General features: G+C 41.1%; 1 protein-coding gene across 1 annotated transcript; it reads left to right on the forward strand.

Moving 5' to 3' along the window:
• The first annotated feature begins 5,562 nt into the window (after positions 1 to 5,562).
• SAMD7 (sterile alpha motif domain containing 7) lies at positions 5,563 to 12,726 on the forward strand. Its single transcript, XM_039713560.1, has 8 exons — positions 5,563 to 5,665; positions 6,373 to 6,499; positions 6,641 to 6,777; positions 7,835 to 7,913; positions 9,997 to 10,676; positions 11,333 to 11,454; positions 11,730 to 11,840; positions 12,454 to 12,726. Exons 1-8 carry the CDS (start codon positions 5,563 to 5,565, stop codon positions 12,724 to 12,726), a joined length of 1,632 nt encoding a protein of 543 aa, XP_039569494.1.
• The last annotated feature ends 3,789 nt before the right edge of the window (positions 12,727 to 16,515 follow it).

The following is a 16,515-nucleotide window of genomic DNA, read 5'->3' on the forward strand; positions in this document are numbered from 1 at the left end:
TTGCTAAATTAAAATAGTTTTAAATAGTCTAACTAAAACTCATTCCTATTCCCACTACCTGGTTACTTTTGGCACTGAGAGACGCGTCATTTGCACTGACATTTCAGTGCAAAGTGAGACACGAATCCCACTGAAATTCAACTGTGTTTCATCTGGAAATACCAGCCTGGCCCTCCAATGATCAGAAAGCTTTCTGTCCTACAGTTTCCATTTCCAGCATTCAAAAATAAAATTAAAAAGCAACACATTTATTTTTAATGCTTTAAAAGTAATAATTATCAAAAAGTAAAAAACACAGAGTTTAGTTTCCTTTTAACTGACCCCATATTTGCCATATTTTGCAATCTCTAGGCTTCTGAAAGAGTCTAAGAAAGAGGATAATGTTTCAAGTGTCATCCCTAATTATGAAATAAATCCACAAGGAAAACAAATGACATCATGCTTTTATCTCTGTGTATACAACTGATGTAATAGGAAGACCCATCCCTTGTAAACATCTCCCTGTGCCAGTTTGCCAGGATCCAGGATGGGTGCACAGTGTTCTGAGTGTGTGCACACGCTTTCTCCACTATTTTCATTAGTTCTTGCTTAGCTGTTGTACTTAGTTTTTTAACAGGAGTTGTTAAAGCCCTCAGAGTGATCCCAAAGGAGTCTTTGTGTGCTGCCACAAACACAAATAAATCTCAGCCTTGTGCTGTGCAGAGACCAGTCCCATGGTCACAGCACCAAGCTCAGGGAGAAGTGCCCGGCGCGGTTCCCACCTCAGCTGCGACTGTCCTGGATCTCTGTGCCTCCAGGGCCACATCAAACAGCAGGAATTCAGCTCCCTTTTCCTCCACCATCTGCCTCTATCACCTCGTAGCCTTTGCAGGCCCTCTGTGTGTGTTCGTGCTCAGCACAAAGCATCTCCACCTCTGGGTTTAGCCCATGCCTCAGCCTGAGTGCTGCCTTAGTCTCCCCTTGCCCGCAGCCATTCCAAGGGGAACAAGATGAGATTTTGTTATGAACCCAGCTTAGTTCCTGAAGGATTGAGTTAGCCAGCACTAAGCCTTGACTACTGGCTGAGAACAGCATGTTTTAAAAAAAAGAGTGACTTGCTGCTCACAATTTTACCAATCAGCTGGCTCAAGAACGGGCAGGTCCGTGTCTCCCAGCCAGTGTGAAGGCATGCAACACAAACTCTGCTGGCTGACACACAGTATAAATAGAGTTATTTTCCTTTCTTTAGGGAATGTATCGTTCTCAATCCAGTTTTAGGATTACACTCTAATCTCAGTCTCTGAGCAGTCTGTGCCCACATATCTAGGATTAGAATTTAGCCCCACAGCCTCTCCAATGGCACCTTACCCCAATTAAGAAGACATATTTCATGCTCCTGTATGACGTAATGCTAACATAACTGCTTTTCTCCTTTCCAAAAGTTATTTATTTTTCTGATTGTGGATTCTGGAACAATAACAATCTCTAGTTTTATGACCCTCAGCATAGATTCAGAGCAAGAACCCTTAATCCAATAACTAATAACATTAAGACTATTAATAATATTGGAATATTTATCTATTTTTTAAAATAGCACCTGATTTCTCAAACAATCAGGTCAGCTTTTTCTAAAAGGGAAGCCATTGGAAATGCAAATGAGATTATGTATGTCTTCATTCATAGGTTTCTCTCATAAGCATGAATGCATGTTCATATTGCATGTTTGACTGACTCAGCTGACACAAATTTACCTGAACATTTTAAAAGATACTCAGCTTCTTCCAGTCTGTGGAGACACTGCTGTAGTTCACTAAACATGGACTTTAAAGAATGATAATTCCATGTGTTTGATGTGAATCAAAGCAGTATTTGTAAATGAAATCTCAACATATTTAACTAAAAAAACAAGTCTTCCAACAAGTCTGTATCATACATGACTAAATCATATTTTACCAATGCAATTGATAACATCAATACATAGACTGCTACAGACATTTTTAAACTGTTGCATGATTAGATTTGCAAATGCTTCTGGTTCACGAAGTTCGTGTCTTGCCACTTCTCATCTAATAAATTGAGACAGAATTAGTCCTGGGTGAGTGGTTCTGCCTGCTGCCAAGAAGGGTTTGCTAAGGGTAAGACTCTAAAGGCAGAGATTAACTTGTCTTCATCCCTGTAATGTGCTGTACAGCCAGGATTTGTGCAATAGGATCAGAGCAGAGCCATATATGAATCTAACGCTGGACAGCTGGTGTGTATGAATTTATATGAACCCTGATGCCAGATTTTGAACTCCTCTCAAATCCCACCTAATAAATGTATCAGAAGTGTACTTTCCCTGTTCCCTCACAGATCCTCCTCAGCTGGTGTGGTTTCTAATATGTGAGTTGTTATGAAAATAGTATGAACATAAACTACCCTAAATTTGACCTGCAGGTCAGAACCCCAGCTAAATAACTGAAAAAGGTGTTTTCCCAAATGGAATAACATGGATTAGTCAGGTTCAGCACTTCCTCCTGACACAGAGTTACATACAAATCTTTATATTAGGTTATTAAGCTTTTTATCCCACCTGATTGTTTCAATACTTCACTAACAGGAAATTCAGGAAAATAAAGAAGTAATTTAATACAGATAACACACAAAACATATCCTTTAAACTAGGTTCGAATCATATGGATATTTTGCCATTCAACTTGCAGAAAGAGATTAGAATTCTGGTGGAAATAACATCTCAACTTTATATCACAAATACCAGAGTTATTTTTATGTATCTGAGAAGAAATGTGAGATAAGACAAATAGGATTGATTGGCACACTAATGAAAACACCAGAATGATTTAATGAATCAACTCCATTGAAAATCTCACTAAGGAATCAAACCTTCTTTTTGGTTTATGATGATTCAAAAACTGGGTCAGTGGAAGCAGTAAGCTACAGCTTTAGTGGAAGAAGATACCAAAGAACTTTTAAATCATATTATTCCATGAGTTTTTCAATACTGTATCTTTTCCAGGTGAAACCAAAAGACCACATTTTCTGCCTTTGCAAGGATAAGTTTTTTATCTGATGCTCATTGTCTGCAATGGTGGTCTGTGAATCTTGGTCATCTGGTGGATAATAATTGTCAGTAAATATGGATCACTTTGCTGTGGATGCTGCTGTAATCAGTACCCTACATTCTGGGAAAAATTACAACATTTAAAAGAAAACATCATATTTAAATAGGAGTTTTAAAGAAAATTCTTACATAGTTTCTGCTTCTTCTCTGAAAGGAGGCAGTGTGAGACTGCCTGTCAACAGCCACTGTATCATCCTTCACATCCAACACAAAATCCAGACTTATTTTGGCAACAACAGACTACACAGAGAACACCACAGTGATACTGGTGCTACTGGTTTCTAACCACTTACTGCTGCTTGCTTTTGGATGGATGTCTGTCAGAACAGGCAGGGTATATGGGATCCCACAGGAGGGATTTGGGCCACAACAGATGGCTCTTTTCCCACCAGGTTTTCCATGATTCTACTGTTTAAAGTTGCATCATATAATTTTAGTCACTGGTGTGATTTTAGGGGGAAGCGTAGAAGTTCTAGGAAGGCCTAAGGAAGAAAGTGTCTTTTACTTGTGTGTCCTTTTTCCACACAGGCACATTTCTCCAGGAAAAAAAAAAACAAAACCAACACATTCGCAACTTTGATTTAGACAGGAGACTGACATATTCCAGCAGTTCCTAAAATGCAAAAGTGGTACAACTTGTCAGTCATCTGAGAGACAAAAATGTGTCAGTATTAAAACTCGCTATTAATTTTATTTTTTCCCTGATTTACTAGAATAAAAAGGTTAAAATTTCCTGGGTCTTTTTTCCATTATGGCTATCTGAACCTCTGATGGTTTCTTTGCACCACCACAGAATCACAGAACAGTTTGGAATGGAAGGGACCTTTAAGGCCATCTAGTCCAATGCCCCTGACATCTTCAGGTAGACCAGGTTTCTCCAGTGAGGTGCACCAGACAAAGGCCAGGCTGTAAGAAGGGCAGCATGAAGTTTAACATTTCAGTTTGTTTTGCAGAGTGTTCAATACAAAGTCTCTATCCAGGAAATAAAAACACCTAAATGGTTCACTGAACAATATGGTATGGCAAATACCACCATTCCAGTTACCACCTATTTTTTTTGAGCTGTTGCAAAGTTTAGTCCAGCACTAAAACGCTTTAGTCCTGAGCTTTAAAATGCTTTAGCAGCTCAGAAGCACTTTGGCAGCTCAAATGCTCTTCATGAGGCACCCAGCATCCTAAATCGCTTTAAGTCTAAAGTATCCTAAAAAAAAAGGAAATGGAAACATGTTCAGATACAAATGTCAAGAACAAAGGCCGTGGAGCTGGTCTGGGATTTGACAGACTTGTCTGTTGCCAGGAAGATCTGAATTTTGGCCAGCACAGAATCCAACATCTACTCTTACAAACGTAAAGCACTTGTTATTCTGAGGGAACACCAGTGGTATGGTCTAAGTTCAGCCTCTACTTTCAGTATAAATGACTGAAATCACTCACTTGTTTACTTTTGGGTAACGAAACACAGGACTGTGCTTTTATCTCATTTTTGGATAAGGAATAGTGTTCCTGTCCTTGAATTTCCCTCACTGTTACCTCCACCAAATGCTGTCTGAACTCCTGGAGCTGTAACTCTCTATCTGCAGGACGAGAACACTTCAGCATTACATTTTCCTTCTTTCAGAAGAGAGAAAGAATCCATTTTATCAGAGCTAAATGGAAATGGAAATTCAACTTTAAAAATTTCAAAATCTAACAATTTGCTGTGCAAGTCTAGTGCAAGGTGAACATACAGATGCTCCTGATGCTGCCTTCAGAGCCAGCCTGCTCCCTCTGCCAACTCCTCAACTCAAAGCATTCCATACCGGATAGCTTTTCAACATCTAAGTTACAGGACTTGTTTCTTTTACAATTATTAATTATGTATATATTGATTACACATATTAATTTAATAATTAATATATACATATAATTAATCTGAGTCTTACTGTTTTTATCACTATTTTCATCACCAAAAAACATGTTCTTTTACCTTTTTTACTTCATTTTGGCAGCCTTAAGGGGCTGATGCCATTTGGAACAGATAATTTCTACCATTTCTTTCCATCTGCTTCACTTAGTTTGTAGTAGACAGGGCTCCAAACTATTACAATTCTGAAATTAAAACAAAGACACCTGCCTTCCTAAGCTGAGCACATCACTGCTCTCAGGGGATGATGGCAAAGGCTTGGGCTTAATTACCTCCTTTTGAGCAGGTGTTATTTTCCAGCACCCTGATTTTCCTCATATTGTAGAATCCAACAACTCAGTGTAAGCAAGGGCAATATTTGCATTGTCCTGAAAACTGGAAGTTTCTACATGGAAAACACTACAACCCACAGGCATGGAAGGGTCCAGCTGTGACCTGCTTAGCTGGGACACAACCTGCATAACCTTCTCTGTTTCTCATTGCTGAATGTCTTATTCCTCTCTTTGGTGCTGCTGCTCCAGCTCTTTGCAGCAGCGAGGTGTTGCTGTCTCCCTGCAGCATGACTCCCCGGGAGCACATGAGGAAGATGTCCATGCTGGGGGAGCAGGGATCACTGGAGGAGAAGCACCTGTACCGGCTGGCAGGCGGCATGGCAGCAGGAGGTGAGCAGCAAGGAGCCCCACTGCACATGTGCTTATAGCATTGCTGGCATCTACAACCTACAAGAAACAGCCAGCAGCAGGTTTGATGTCTTTAAAAGGCTATTTCAAATTTATTGTAGGAGTGACTGCAGAAATATTTTACTTAAGGTAATTAAAAATTAACACAGAGAGCTCTTGGAATTCAGTATTTGATTAAGAGATGCTGAGCATCTGGAAGACAAGTAAATGACACACAAGAACAAAAGCCACAGCTGGACTTTATGATGTTCTGGCTCATCATTGGGGGCTTTTTTTCTGGAGCTGCTTTGTCATGACAATGCAGGTAGCACCTAGCATGATTTTTCTCAAAATGAACCCATATTAGAAATTAAAACCCTCTCAAGCAAAGAACTTAACATCCATAGCTATCTTCTGTTTCACAGTATTATGTAAATTATTATTCATTGCAATTTGTCCTTTGATACACTTGACTGAGCACATCCTATTTCTTTTTACCGCAGTTTGATTGAATAAATCCACATTATTTAAACAAAGTAGCTCAGGTGTCAGTGAAAACATGTTTTCAGTTGCTGCTACTAAAAAAAAAAAAAGGTGTGAATTGCACTAGAGGAAACAAAACAAAACATTTTTTTCTGGTAAGGTTATACCGCAGCCAGAATCACTTCCTAACTTACCCCAGTGAGAGCAGAAGTGTGTGTGCCTTGCAGAACTGCGGCAGCGGCAGGAGATGCTGATGAGGAACCAGCTGATGGCAGTAAACCCGCAGCTGATGGGGCCGGGCCAGCAGAGGATGCAGGCGATCCCCGCCCAGTTTGAGCCGCGGCTGGTGGACAGGTACCGGGCACCAATTTCTGTCCCAGCACTGCAGTTAACCGCTCTGTGTGTGCTGTCCCTGGGGCTGTATAGACCTTTGGTTATTCTTAACTAAACGATATCACCTGAATATCTGAATGGTTTGGTTTTTTTTCCTCTCAGAGATCTGCTACCTTCAAATGAAATGATGGCTGCAGCTGACCCCAGACAAATGCACATAGCATCCCACCTGGGACCCACAGTCCCACAGCACCCCAACATGCCAAACCTGCTGTCCAACCGTGTCTACCCAGGCCCAGGTAAGAAAGCACCCTCTGCATCCTGAGAAGTGGGACCATGTGCATCAGAAAGCCAGCTGCACCTGCTAGTTTGCCATAGGTTTATAGGTAGTGTCAATAACAGTTTAGTTTGTTTTATTTAGAGAAACAGTCTCACTAAAAAGAGGCAGCCTGTGCCAGTTTAGGTCTAAGCAAGTCCATTCCAGCCTTTGTTAAATACAGTTCTCAGAGTTTTTGCATGTTTTTCTTCTTCCCTTTTCTTTTTGTATTTTCAAAGCATTTTCACACCCAAACAAAATACAATAGCTAAAAAAATAGCTCCTCATCAACACTTTTACACTACATTTTTCTCTTGCTCTCATATGAGTATTGGCTGCTTTATACTGATCATATGCTTTAATGATAATACCACATGCCACTTAATTAATGTAGGGCAAATACAAGTCCTTTTTAATAAAGGCTCAAAATTAGAGGGCACAGCTCCAAGGGGAAGGCTGGACATCACAACTATGGCACTCATGTCATGGTGCACAAAAATTTACATATTACTTTATACAAAATGAGCTCAAGAGTTTTTTCTTTGAGATGAGTGAATGCATTTTTAATGTCACGTCAATACACCAAGAAAAATTTCTGATTTCAGCTCCTTTCCCTGCCTTAACATGGACCTCAAGAGGAAATGTAATTTGAAATTACACAGCCTCCAGGCTGAAAGCAGTTTTGAAGGAGCAGGTTTGCTTTACTCAACTGAGGGCTATTATTTTCTGAGCAGTTATATGTATTCAAAGGCATATGTCACCAAATAAAACCACCCTTTATGGTAAATGGCAGGTATCCCTAACTACAGATCTGATCCTGAAAACACCTGGTGATGAACTTCATGTTCTTGCTACATATTGCCACCAAAACAATGACAACAAATAGGATTTGACTTGAAATCCTATCACCTTCCTGGTGAAGCCCACAGTTGAAAACTTTCAAAGTTTTTTAAAGTGTCTCTGCATTGCTTTGGGGGTTGTGCATTTGCATGAGGAAACCAGTGAATTTTAAAGATGTTTTTATTCCCCTTCCCTCTAAGGATACAGCTTTCTGCAACCAGAATCCATGGAAGCTGTGGCCAGAAGACAAGAACTGGTTCAAAAGCAAAATATTGCCAGGTAATCAATAGCAAGCTTTGCTCAGAGATGAATGCCAGGATTAAGGCAGCAAAGTGATTGAGATTGTTTTTCAAGTCACCCAAAGAAGCAGAAGGCCCTTGAGTATCAATTAAGACCTGAAGCTACTGACTTTCTGCTTGCCCTATTTTGCTTTTATTCTAAAATGATGTAACAAAAATAAACAAACCCCTTAGCTTGGTTAAAGAAAAGAACAAGCTGCAGCCACAGCCCTTGAAGTGCAGATCCAAACACCCTGAAGTTACAAAAGTTCAGAAACAAATTCAAGCTTTGCAGCTGTGTGATATCACACACAACACTTCAGCCCTGTAGCTGGGCCCTTGGGACGAGCAGCTGTCTCCACCCTAGCAGGGTGGGCAGCTTTCCTAGTTTGACCAAAGAGCTGGAATAGCAGAGTGACTGTAGAAAGTCCAGTTATTTGTACCCATTTCAGCTGGTTAAGAGACCAACAGTGCCCTCCCTCATGGCCACACCAATTCCACAGAGGAGCTCTAACCTCAGCCACTCAGCTTTGCAGCTGTGTGATATCACACACAACACTTCAGCCCTGTAGCTGGGCCCTTGGGACGAGCAGCTGTCTCCACCCTAGCAGGGTGGGCAGCTTTCCTAGTTTGACCAAAGAGCTGGAATAGCAGAGTGACTGTAGAAAGTCCAGTTATTTGTACCCATTTCAGCTGGTTAAGAGACCAGCAGTGCCCTCCCTCCAATTCCACACCAATTCCACAGGGGAGCTCTAACCTCAGCCACTCCTGCACTGGGCTGCACTACTCAGTGCTAGTGCCCCTCACACAGTGAGAGTAAGAGCAAAGAACAGCCAGGTTCTGTACTTTCACTGGAAAATAATTATGATGGAAATGTTTTAAGCTCTTATGTCAGCAAAGCTTGATTACTGAACTCCTCCAAGCACAAGATTTACATCAGCAATGCATTTCCTATAGCTCTTGCCACATGGCAAAAACCCTGAGAAAAACAAGTGAAATAACAAGCAGCAAACATGGCCATCTCATACACACACAGCCACATCATACCTCCTCATACCAAAAATCTGTATAGATAGTTTTTGCCCAAACTGTTTTCCTGACAATTTTCCACTCTCCTGAAGATCAGACTCTCACAGACTTGTCTGTGACCTGTTTTACTCATTGCAGTGTTAAGAAAGCTATCTTGATGCACTTTAAAGTGTTTTACTTCACAGAATATTTTCCAAAGATGCAGAAATCCCACTGAAAGTTCCTCAAAGCTCCTCTAGGATTTTTACCTTTCTGTTTGATCACTGACCTGGCTCAGAGAAATCTGATGCCAGCAAAAGTTGTACAGCAGGAACAAATACTACTATTACAAATACAATAAAAATACTGGTATTCTCTGTATCCCACTGGCAAGCCCTCCCATCCACTATAACAGGAGCAGGAAGCTGGCACAGACTCTGGAGCACTCATCCAGAAGGAAGGAGATGAGTTGAACACTTCCCACCAGGATCTCACCCTTTCACACTCTCAGAACCATGCTCAGGTGCCAGGCACTGTGGAGGGTTACTCAAGAGGCTTAGCATTAGCTTCCTATGAATAGATGCACAGGTTCCATGGATAACAGGTTCCATGGCATCCATAAATGTCATTCTTATTCTTTATAATTTATAATATCACTAGAATTCTGCAGTTTTCAGTACAAATTTTTGAGTGATAATATAAATAAATTATTTTCTTTAGTCTTCAACTCTTATGATTCTGGAGACTGTTTTCCAAATGTGAATATAATCTTCATGTCTGGATTGCCAATATGCAAATAACACTTTTTTGTCTGAAGCATTTTCCAGAGCCATCACATGGAAGATATGTTTTCCCTTTCTTTTAGCTTACTATCTGTATCTGGCAGTACACTAAATACAGCCAGGTTTGCCATTCCATCTGCAGCTTGTACCCTCTCACAATGTAGGGGAGAGACAAGACAAGCAGTACTCTTACCTATTCATTTATCTGAGTTTTATTCTGCTGCTGAATAAAAAAAAAAAGGTGATGAAAGGAACCGAGCTGCCCTAACTGCTCCTGCTCTGTGTGTCTCTTAGAATGGAAATGGAGATGAGTGCTATTTTGCAGCAGAAGGAAATGGAGAAGGCCCATCGGAAAGGACTCCTGGGCCTGGAAGCCCCTTTCCTTTACCACGGGATGCCAGCGAGTCCCATTGCTTTCCGTGGCAGGCACAGGCTCCCTGAAGGGCACCTTGCCAACGACCTGTATGTCCATCGAACCACCCTGGATGAGATCCATGGCAACAGCATGCTGATGGCAAGCAGCCCGTACCCGCCAGTCACCACCCTGCAGAGGGAGAGGGGGCGTCGCCCAGGGAGAAGAGCTGGAAATCACAAAACTGCCGAGGGCAGTGCCAACGGCACAAAGAACCAGGCAGATGACAAATCCACAGACTCCGCCTCAGCTGCAATGGAAGATGAGAAAGAAGACAAGAAGGAAGTAGAGGTGGAGGCACCAAACAAACATGAGCAGAGCAAAGCCCAGACTGAGCCAGCTGTAGTTGCCAAGAACTGCAAAGAGTTTGAACAAGGCTTGAGAAAAAACTGTGCTGCTCATGAAATTCCTACTGAAACCACCAGCTGCAGCAACACAAATGAGAAGGAAGCCAACAGCTCCTGTGCTGCTTTTGAGGACAAGTACCTGTACCCTTCTGCAATCCCATTCTCAGCATTACCATATGGATTTCCAGTGCCCAACAACCCACTGCTACCTGCAGGTTTGTCAGATCTCCAGATTAGAGTGGCACGTTGATATAATATGGTTTTATTGATTTGGTCTATCAATTCTTCCCTCTGTTTTAAGTGAATTTTTGGTATGGTAGAGTCATTGCAACTAAAAGTAGAAATCTAACGCCGCAAACAGTAATATCTGTATTCAGTTCTTGTTTTAAAAAGGAGTTTCAATTAAAATAAAATTGCCGGCCAAATGAAGTTGTGAGTTAGCCTCTCTCTTCAGCCCACAACTTTTCCACATGTCCTAAGTCACAGTAGGCAGTACAGACTAGCAAAGGCTTGGATCTGTTCTACTGAAATATTGGTCAAATTAAAGTAACAGTAGACTCTAAAGAAGAAAAAGCACTGGATAATGCACTCATGAGAGGAAGTCCTGCAGCATGATTTGTATGTGTAGTGACTGGTAGGTACAGTGCCAGCAGTAAACAAAAGAAGCCACCAAAAAAAAGCCCCTTCAGAACCAGGTTCTGCTCATTACCTGGTGATTTTGTGTCTAGGACTCCTCTATCTGCAAGTGACTACGCCCTGCTGTTAATATATTAGGTTCTGAAAAGATGTAAAAATTCTCATGATAACATTTATTTTCTCCTGATATGCCAGCAAAATTCTACCAAGATAACTTCTGTGTTTCCTCCTCAAGGAGCCCATGGACTGATCCTGAATGGAGAAGATGTTTCTTCTGTCGAAGACATTCGCAAGTGGACAGTGGATGATGTGCACAACTTCATTGTCAGCCTCCCAGGCTGCTCAGATTATGCTCAGGTCATTATTAACATTCACCACATTTTCAGGTTTTTAGGACCATCTAGATTTAAATGTGAGCAAGCAAATGTAAATGTGGGAGCGTAGTTGATTGTCCCAAAGTTACAAGTATAATAGTAATTTTCTTTGTGCAGTTAGGAGATAAATACAAAGATAAAACACTAAAATTATTATTTCTTCTTTTTATGACTTTGTTTATGCCTCAGGGTTATGCATGAAAAATAACAACTAAAGTCTATTTTAGCACACTATGATGTGTTTTATCATTTCACCAGATATTTAAAGACCATGCTATTGATGGAGAAACCCTTCCACTGCTAACAGAGGAACATCTCCTGGATACAATGGGATTAAAACTCGGACCAGCATTAAAAATCCGCTCTCAGGTATGACCATTAAATGTATGCCAAGATGGTGAGTCACTTTTTTTCACTGGTAACTGCCACAATATTGGGAGAAAAGAATTTACTCCAGCAAAGTTTTTTTTTGCTTCCCTGTATGTTACCACAGCACAGAAGGAGAGAGTAAGGAATATAACCATACATTTTGCAGGAGCAGACTGTCCCTCTCTGTTTGCAGTTTTCTGCCCTTAATTTCATCCACTAATATCAACTCTCTCTGTGTTTCTGTTGTTGCTGGTTCTTTTCCTTTTCTTTAACCCCTTGTACTCTCTCACTCTTCTCTCATTCCAACCACCTGCCCCACTCGTGGCTGGCAGTTTGCCTCCCCTCTGTCCCTGGATGCTGCAGCTCCTTGGAAGCAGGAGGATCCTGCTGTCAGGCCCAACAGTCCTAGGTTGGGTATTGACAAGCTCCTTCCACAACCTGGGCCTAGAAAAATATAAGAGAGTGAAAATGGAAAAGGATTTTTTCACAAGAATTTGATAACCCTCTGGGATACCTGGGATGTCCCTGGTGCTGCTGCACCAGAGTCAGGCTTGATGTTTAATGGCTTTAACAGCAAGAAGTAATTGCTGCAATCCTGCCTTTGTCTTTAAAGGTGTCCCGACGTCTGGGCAATGTGTTCTACATGATGAATGTCCCTCTGTCCGTGCCCCTGCCTCCTGCTCCAGGGAAACCCTCAGAGCAGCCCTCTGACATGGCCTCCCCTCTGCACTGCAACAGCAGCGGTGACACCCTGGACAGTCCCTGCTCCCAGGACCCAGAAACTTCCCAACCAGTGGAACAGATGGTTTCAGAAAGCAGGGAAAATCCATGTGACACAGCTGGATCCCAGGCTGAGTTCCAGATGATTGCTTTCCAGAAAAGTTGAGCTAAGTCCAGGACACAACCTGTTTTTAATAATCAAGGAACCTCTAGTTACAAAGTGTTTGAGAGGAAGCTACAGCCTGAAACCTCTGTAAGGCTGGGGCTGAAGGAAATAAGTTGCCAATGCAGCCTGGGGAAGTGTTGTATCTGAAAGGCATTCAGAAGTGCAGCTACAGGTTAGTGCAATTACTTTCAAGTGCAATTCATTGAAAAGAATACCAGTAGAGTTAACAGGTAAATTGAATTTTTCACTGAAGTCCAGGGTTATCACTGAAAGCTGTCAGAGACTCAAGAGTGCACTGTATGTGTGTTCCAGTGGGCAACTGAGAAACTATATGGAAAGGTCACAGCTTCCAAACATAGCTGACTTCTGCTTCTGTTGAACAAAATTTATACAGAACATTCATATGGAATCCATTGGGACAGTATGGAACTGCCTGCAGAATATTGAGAAATATACCCTAGACTCAGCAATTTGAGTTAATCCATTGCTACTCCAGAACTAAGCCTTTCTAAGTGCCTGGCAAGGACATACAGCTTATAAAGATACACAGATTGAACATGAAAATACCATGTGTGACAGCAATTTTAATTATTCCAAGGCACTCTTATCACCAGGGCTGGAATTTGCTTTTGTGACTGCAAGCTGCAATGAGTCACCAGCCTCAGTCACTCAGGCCAGTCACTGGAACAGTGACATTCCCTGCAGACAGCAGGCTCAAACCACCTGGTTCCTGCCAGAGCACCCTTCCCACTGGCTCACCTGGGCAAGCCATGGAAAGCCCTTCCCTCAGGGGGAAGCACATTCAGTGTTCTTCACTTTGGAAGAGGCCATCAGTTTAGCCTCAGAGCTCCCTGTTCTCTGGAAGAAATATGGTTTCTCCTCCCTTCTGCTACAGAGGAGTCATTATCTCACAGCAAACAAGGACATGAAATGGAGCTTTTAACTGAGGACAAATCCCCAACATTTACTGTGATTCCTGTGTGACTTACCCTTGTTCCCTTTTTAGGGGTTTGGTCCTATACTGGTTTTCCATGCAGACTCTGGAAGTCAGTACACTTCCACTCTCCCCCCTAAAGAACTCTTCTTTACTCCAGAGGACACACAAATATCTTTGACAAAATCTAGTTCTGAAACTGAGGGTTGATAGATTGTGGACCTCCTGTGTGTTGCTACTTTATATTCTCTCCCCCTAGTTTTAGTTTGTGTGGCCTCAAGTACTGAAACCCCAAGAGGTATGAAGCTGTTTAGATGGTGAGTGGCTAAACACGAGGAGGGGAAGTATTTCCATATTCTATTTTTTTACTTTAGCCAGAGATAAATTGTTTTATGTCTTTGTTATATTTGTGCACTAGATACGTGTGATTAGATGTTTGCAACAGCAACCTCGAATGTCCATCTTACCATACTGTCCAAACTTTGCAGCCTTTGGAAAAATGGCAAATATCTATATTCTTTTTAGCATATGAAAACAATCCCTAACTTATCTTTTGTACAATTGACAATCATGTTTACAGTGTCATTTATCTGATTAAACAGAGTTAATGACTTGGTTTTCTAATGGCATCCTATCTCCTCTCTGTGTGAAATATTCGACTCAATGCACATGAGACCTTCTCCCCCTGGAAGAGGAATCTCTGACACTGTTCAGGGGAATCAGGCCAGGAGATGTCGCTGCAAAGCCACTCGGTCACCTGCTGCGCCTCCGAAGGGAAACGCAGCACACCTGAAACACCGGGAACATGTTAAGAGCGACAATATGAAGAACCTTTGCTTGTTTTTCTAAAGTGACAGCAGAAAAGCTTGACTTCAAGTCCCATATGCCAGGGAGGAAGGATTGAGATGTGGTTCTGAAGGGTGTGATTATTTTTGTAAATGGGTCAGACAATGCCAAAATCTGAGCAAGTTGGGATGAAAAGTTTGCAGTCTTGCATTACTTCTGCAATTTAAAAAAAAAAAAAAAAAAAAACAACACCAAACATAAGGTCCTTCCTTTGCTCATACTGCCCAAAATGACAAAAGGAATTACTTCATAGTTTCCTATACTGGGGCAGATGTGCTGCAACAGCCAAAATGCAATAAGCCCTGAACAGTAAACGCTGTGAAGTGAAATAGGAAGGAAAGGGATTTACCTGAACAGACATAATAGATTCTATTTCTAATGGAGGAAATACCACTGGTAATGAATGTTTCCTCTCCAACAAACACTTCTGAGAAAATGAAAATAACAGGTAAAAATAATTTAAAAGTACACAGAATCAGTAGACAGACCAGTATTTCCACAGGTTGATGTGTTTTCAGGAATTGTGTTTATATATAAACATTGAGGCCTTACTGATTCTTATGTTCTTTTTGGACATTTACTGTTTATTCCAGCTGCAAGGGGGTTCAGGTATCATCCACAAGTACCTAAGAAAGGTGGCAGAACTCTGCCTCCTAATAACTTTCTGGTGCCTGTGCCACCACTGCATTCATTTTTTCTGCAACGCAACTAAAATTACAGTGGGATGCAGATGATGTGTTTTAATTCATGTTGCATCATTAGAAATGTTTCATTTAACATCTATTGCTGTATTAGTCCATAGCAGTGATGCAGTTAACAAAGAGAATGTTTTATGAGGTTGTAGAAGTTCCTGATTTTGTCTGTATCTACAGTAAATGTGTGGGCTCCTAGGGAGAGAGACTTCAATTTTTAATTTTTTTTAATAGTGCCAATGTTAAAGACAAGATTAATAAAAAGGTATAACAAACGTAATGCAAAATGGTCCTGTATCATAAATAACAGATTTAGGAAAGTCCTGAAGAGGAAGAAATGGCTTGTCTTTCCTACAACAACCTGGGTTTCTGGTCTCATGTAGGTTGCAGATGATGATGACGTGGAATACAAACTCACATGGACCTAAATAGATAATTCTCTGATCAATTTCCCAGGTGAAGATTCTCTAAAAAATTCCTAATAATTCCTAAAACTTCCTAATCTCTAATAATATTCCAAATTTCTCACAGAATTCTCACCAGGTCCAAGTCAGGCAGTCACTTTATTCCAGCATACAAACAAAAGAACAGGCACATAGGTTCACAAGGTGATGGTATTTCAAACTGACCCAAACCCATGTCACCAGCTACTATATAAAACTTTACAGTCCAAGACTTTATAAAATTGTGATTCTGCCAGAGAATAGTTTTCAGAATGTTAAATTATCCTTTGAGTGTGAAACAGAAAAAATAACCCGCTCTGGTTTTTAAAATCACCTCTAGTTTTTAAACTCATTAGAAATTTCTTGTATTTTCAACTTTCCAATTACCCTCATACAATGTTAATTGGTTGTGCAGTGTTTTGAGTCACCTTCAACATCAGAAATTTTACAGGAAATCATCCAAAACTAGATACAGCTCTTGTTTTGGTACCTTGCCATGGTAATGTTCTGCCTAAGCCCTCTATTATTCACTGGAAAATAACAAGTCTACTTTATGAGGCTGAGTGTTCATAGAATTACAGAATGGTTTGAGTTGAAAGGGACCTTAAAGATCATCCAGTTCCAAACCCGTGTTCGTCAGGGTTCAGCTGCCTCTGATGGTTGGTTTTGATTAGCTCTTCATGCTATAATAAACAGCTGTAGCTTTATTGCTATGGCAATTTCAGTGTAATAATATATGCTATATTGAGAGAAAAGCTCACCTCTCCTTTCTCATTTGTTTAGGCTTTGGGGAGGTTACTGCAGTTGCCAGGCTCCTTTCTTTGGGAAGCCTTTTCTCCTCCTATCACCTGTACTGATGCCACAGGAACTGCTC

The sequence above is a fragment of the Passer montanus genome, unplaced genomic scaffold (assembly GCF_014805655.1).
Source record: "Passer montanus isolate IOZ18808 unplaced genomic scaffold, ASM1480565v1 scaffold29, whole genome shotgun sequence".
NCBI lineage: Eukaryota > Metazoa > Chordata > Aves > Passeriformes > Passeridae > Passer > Passer montanus.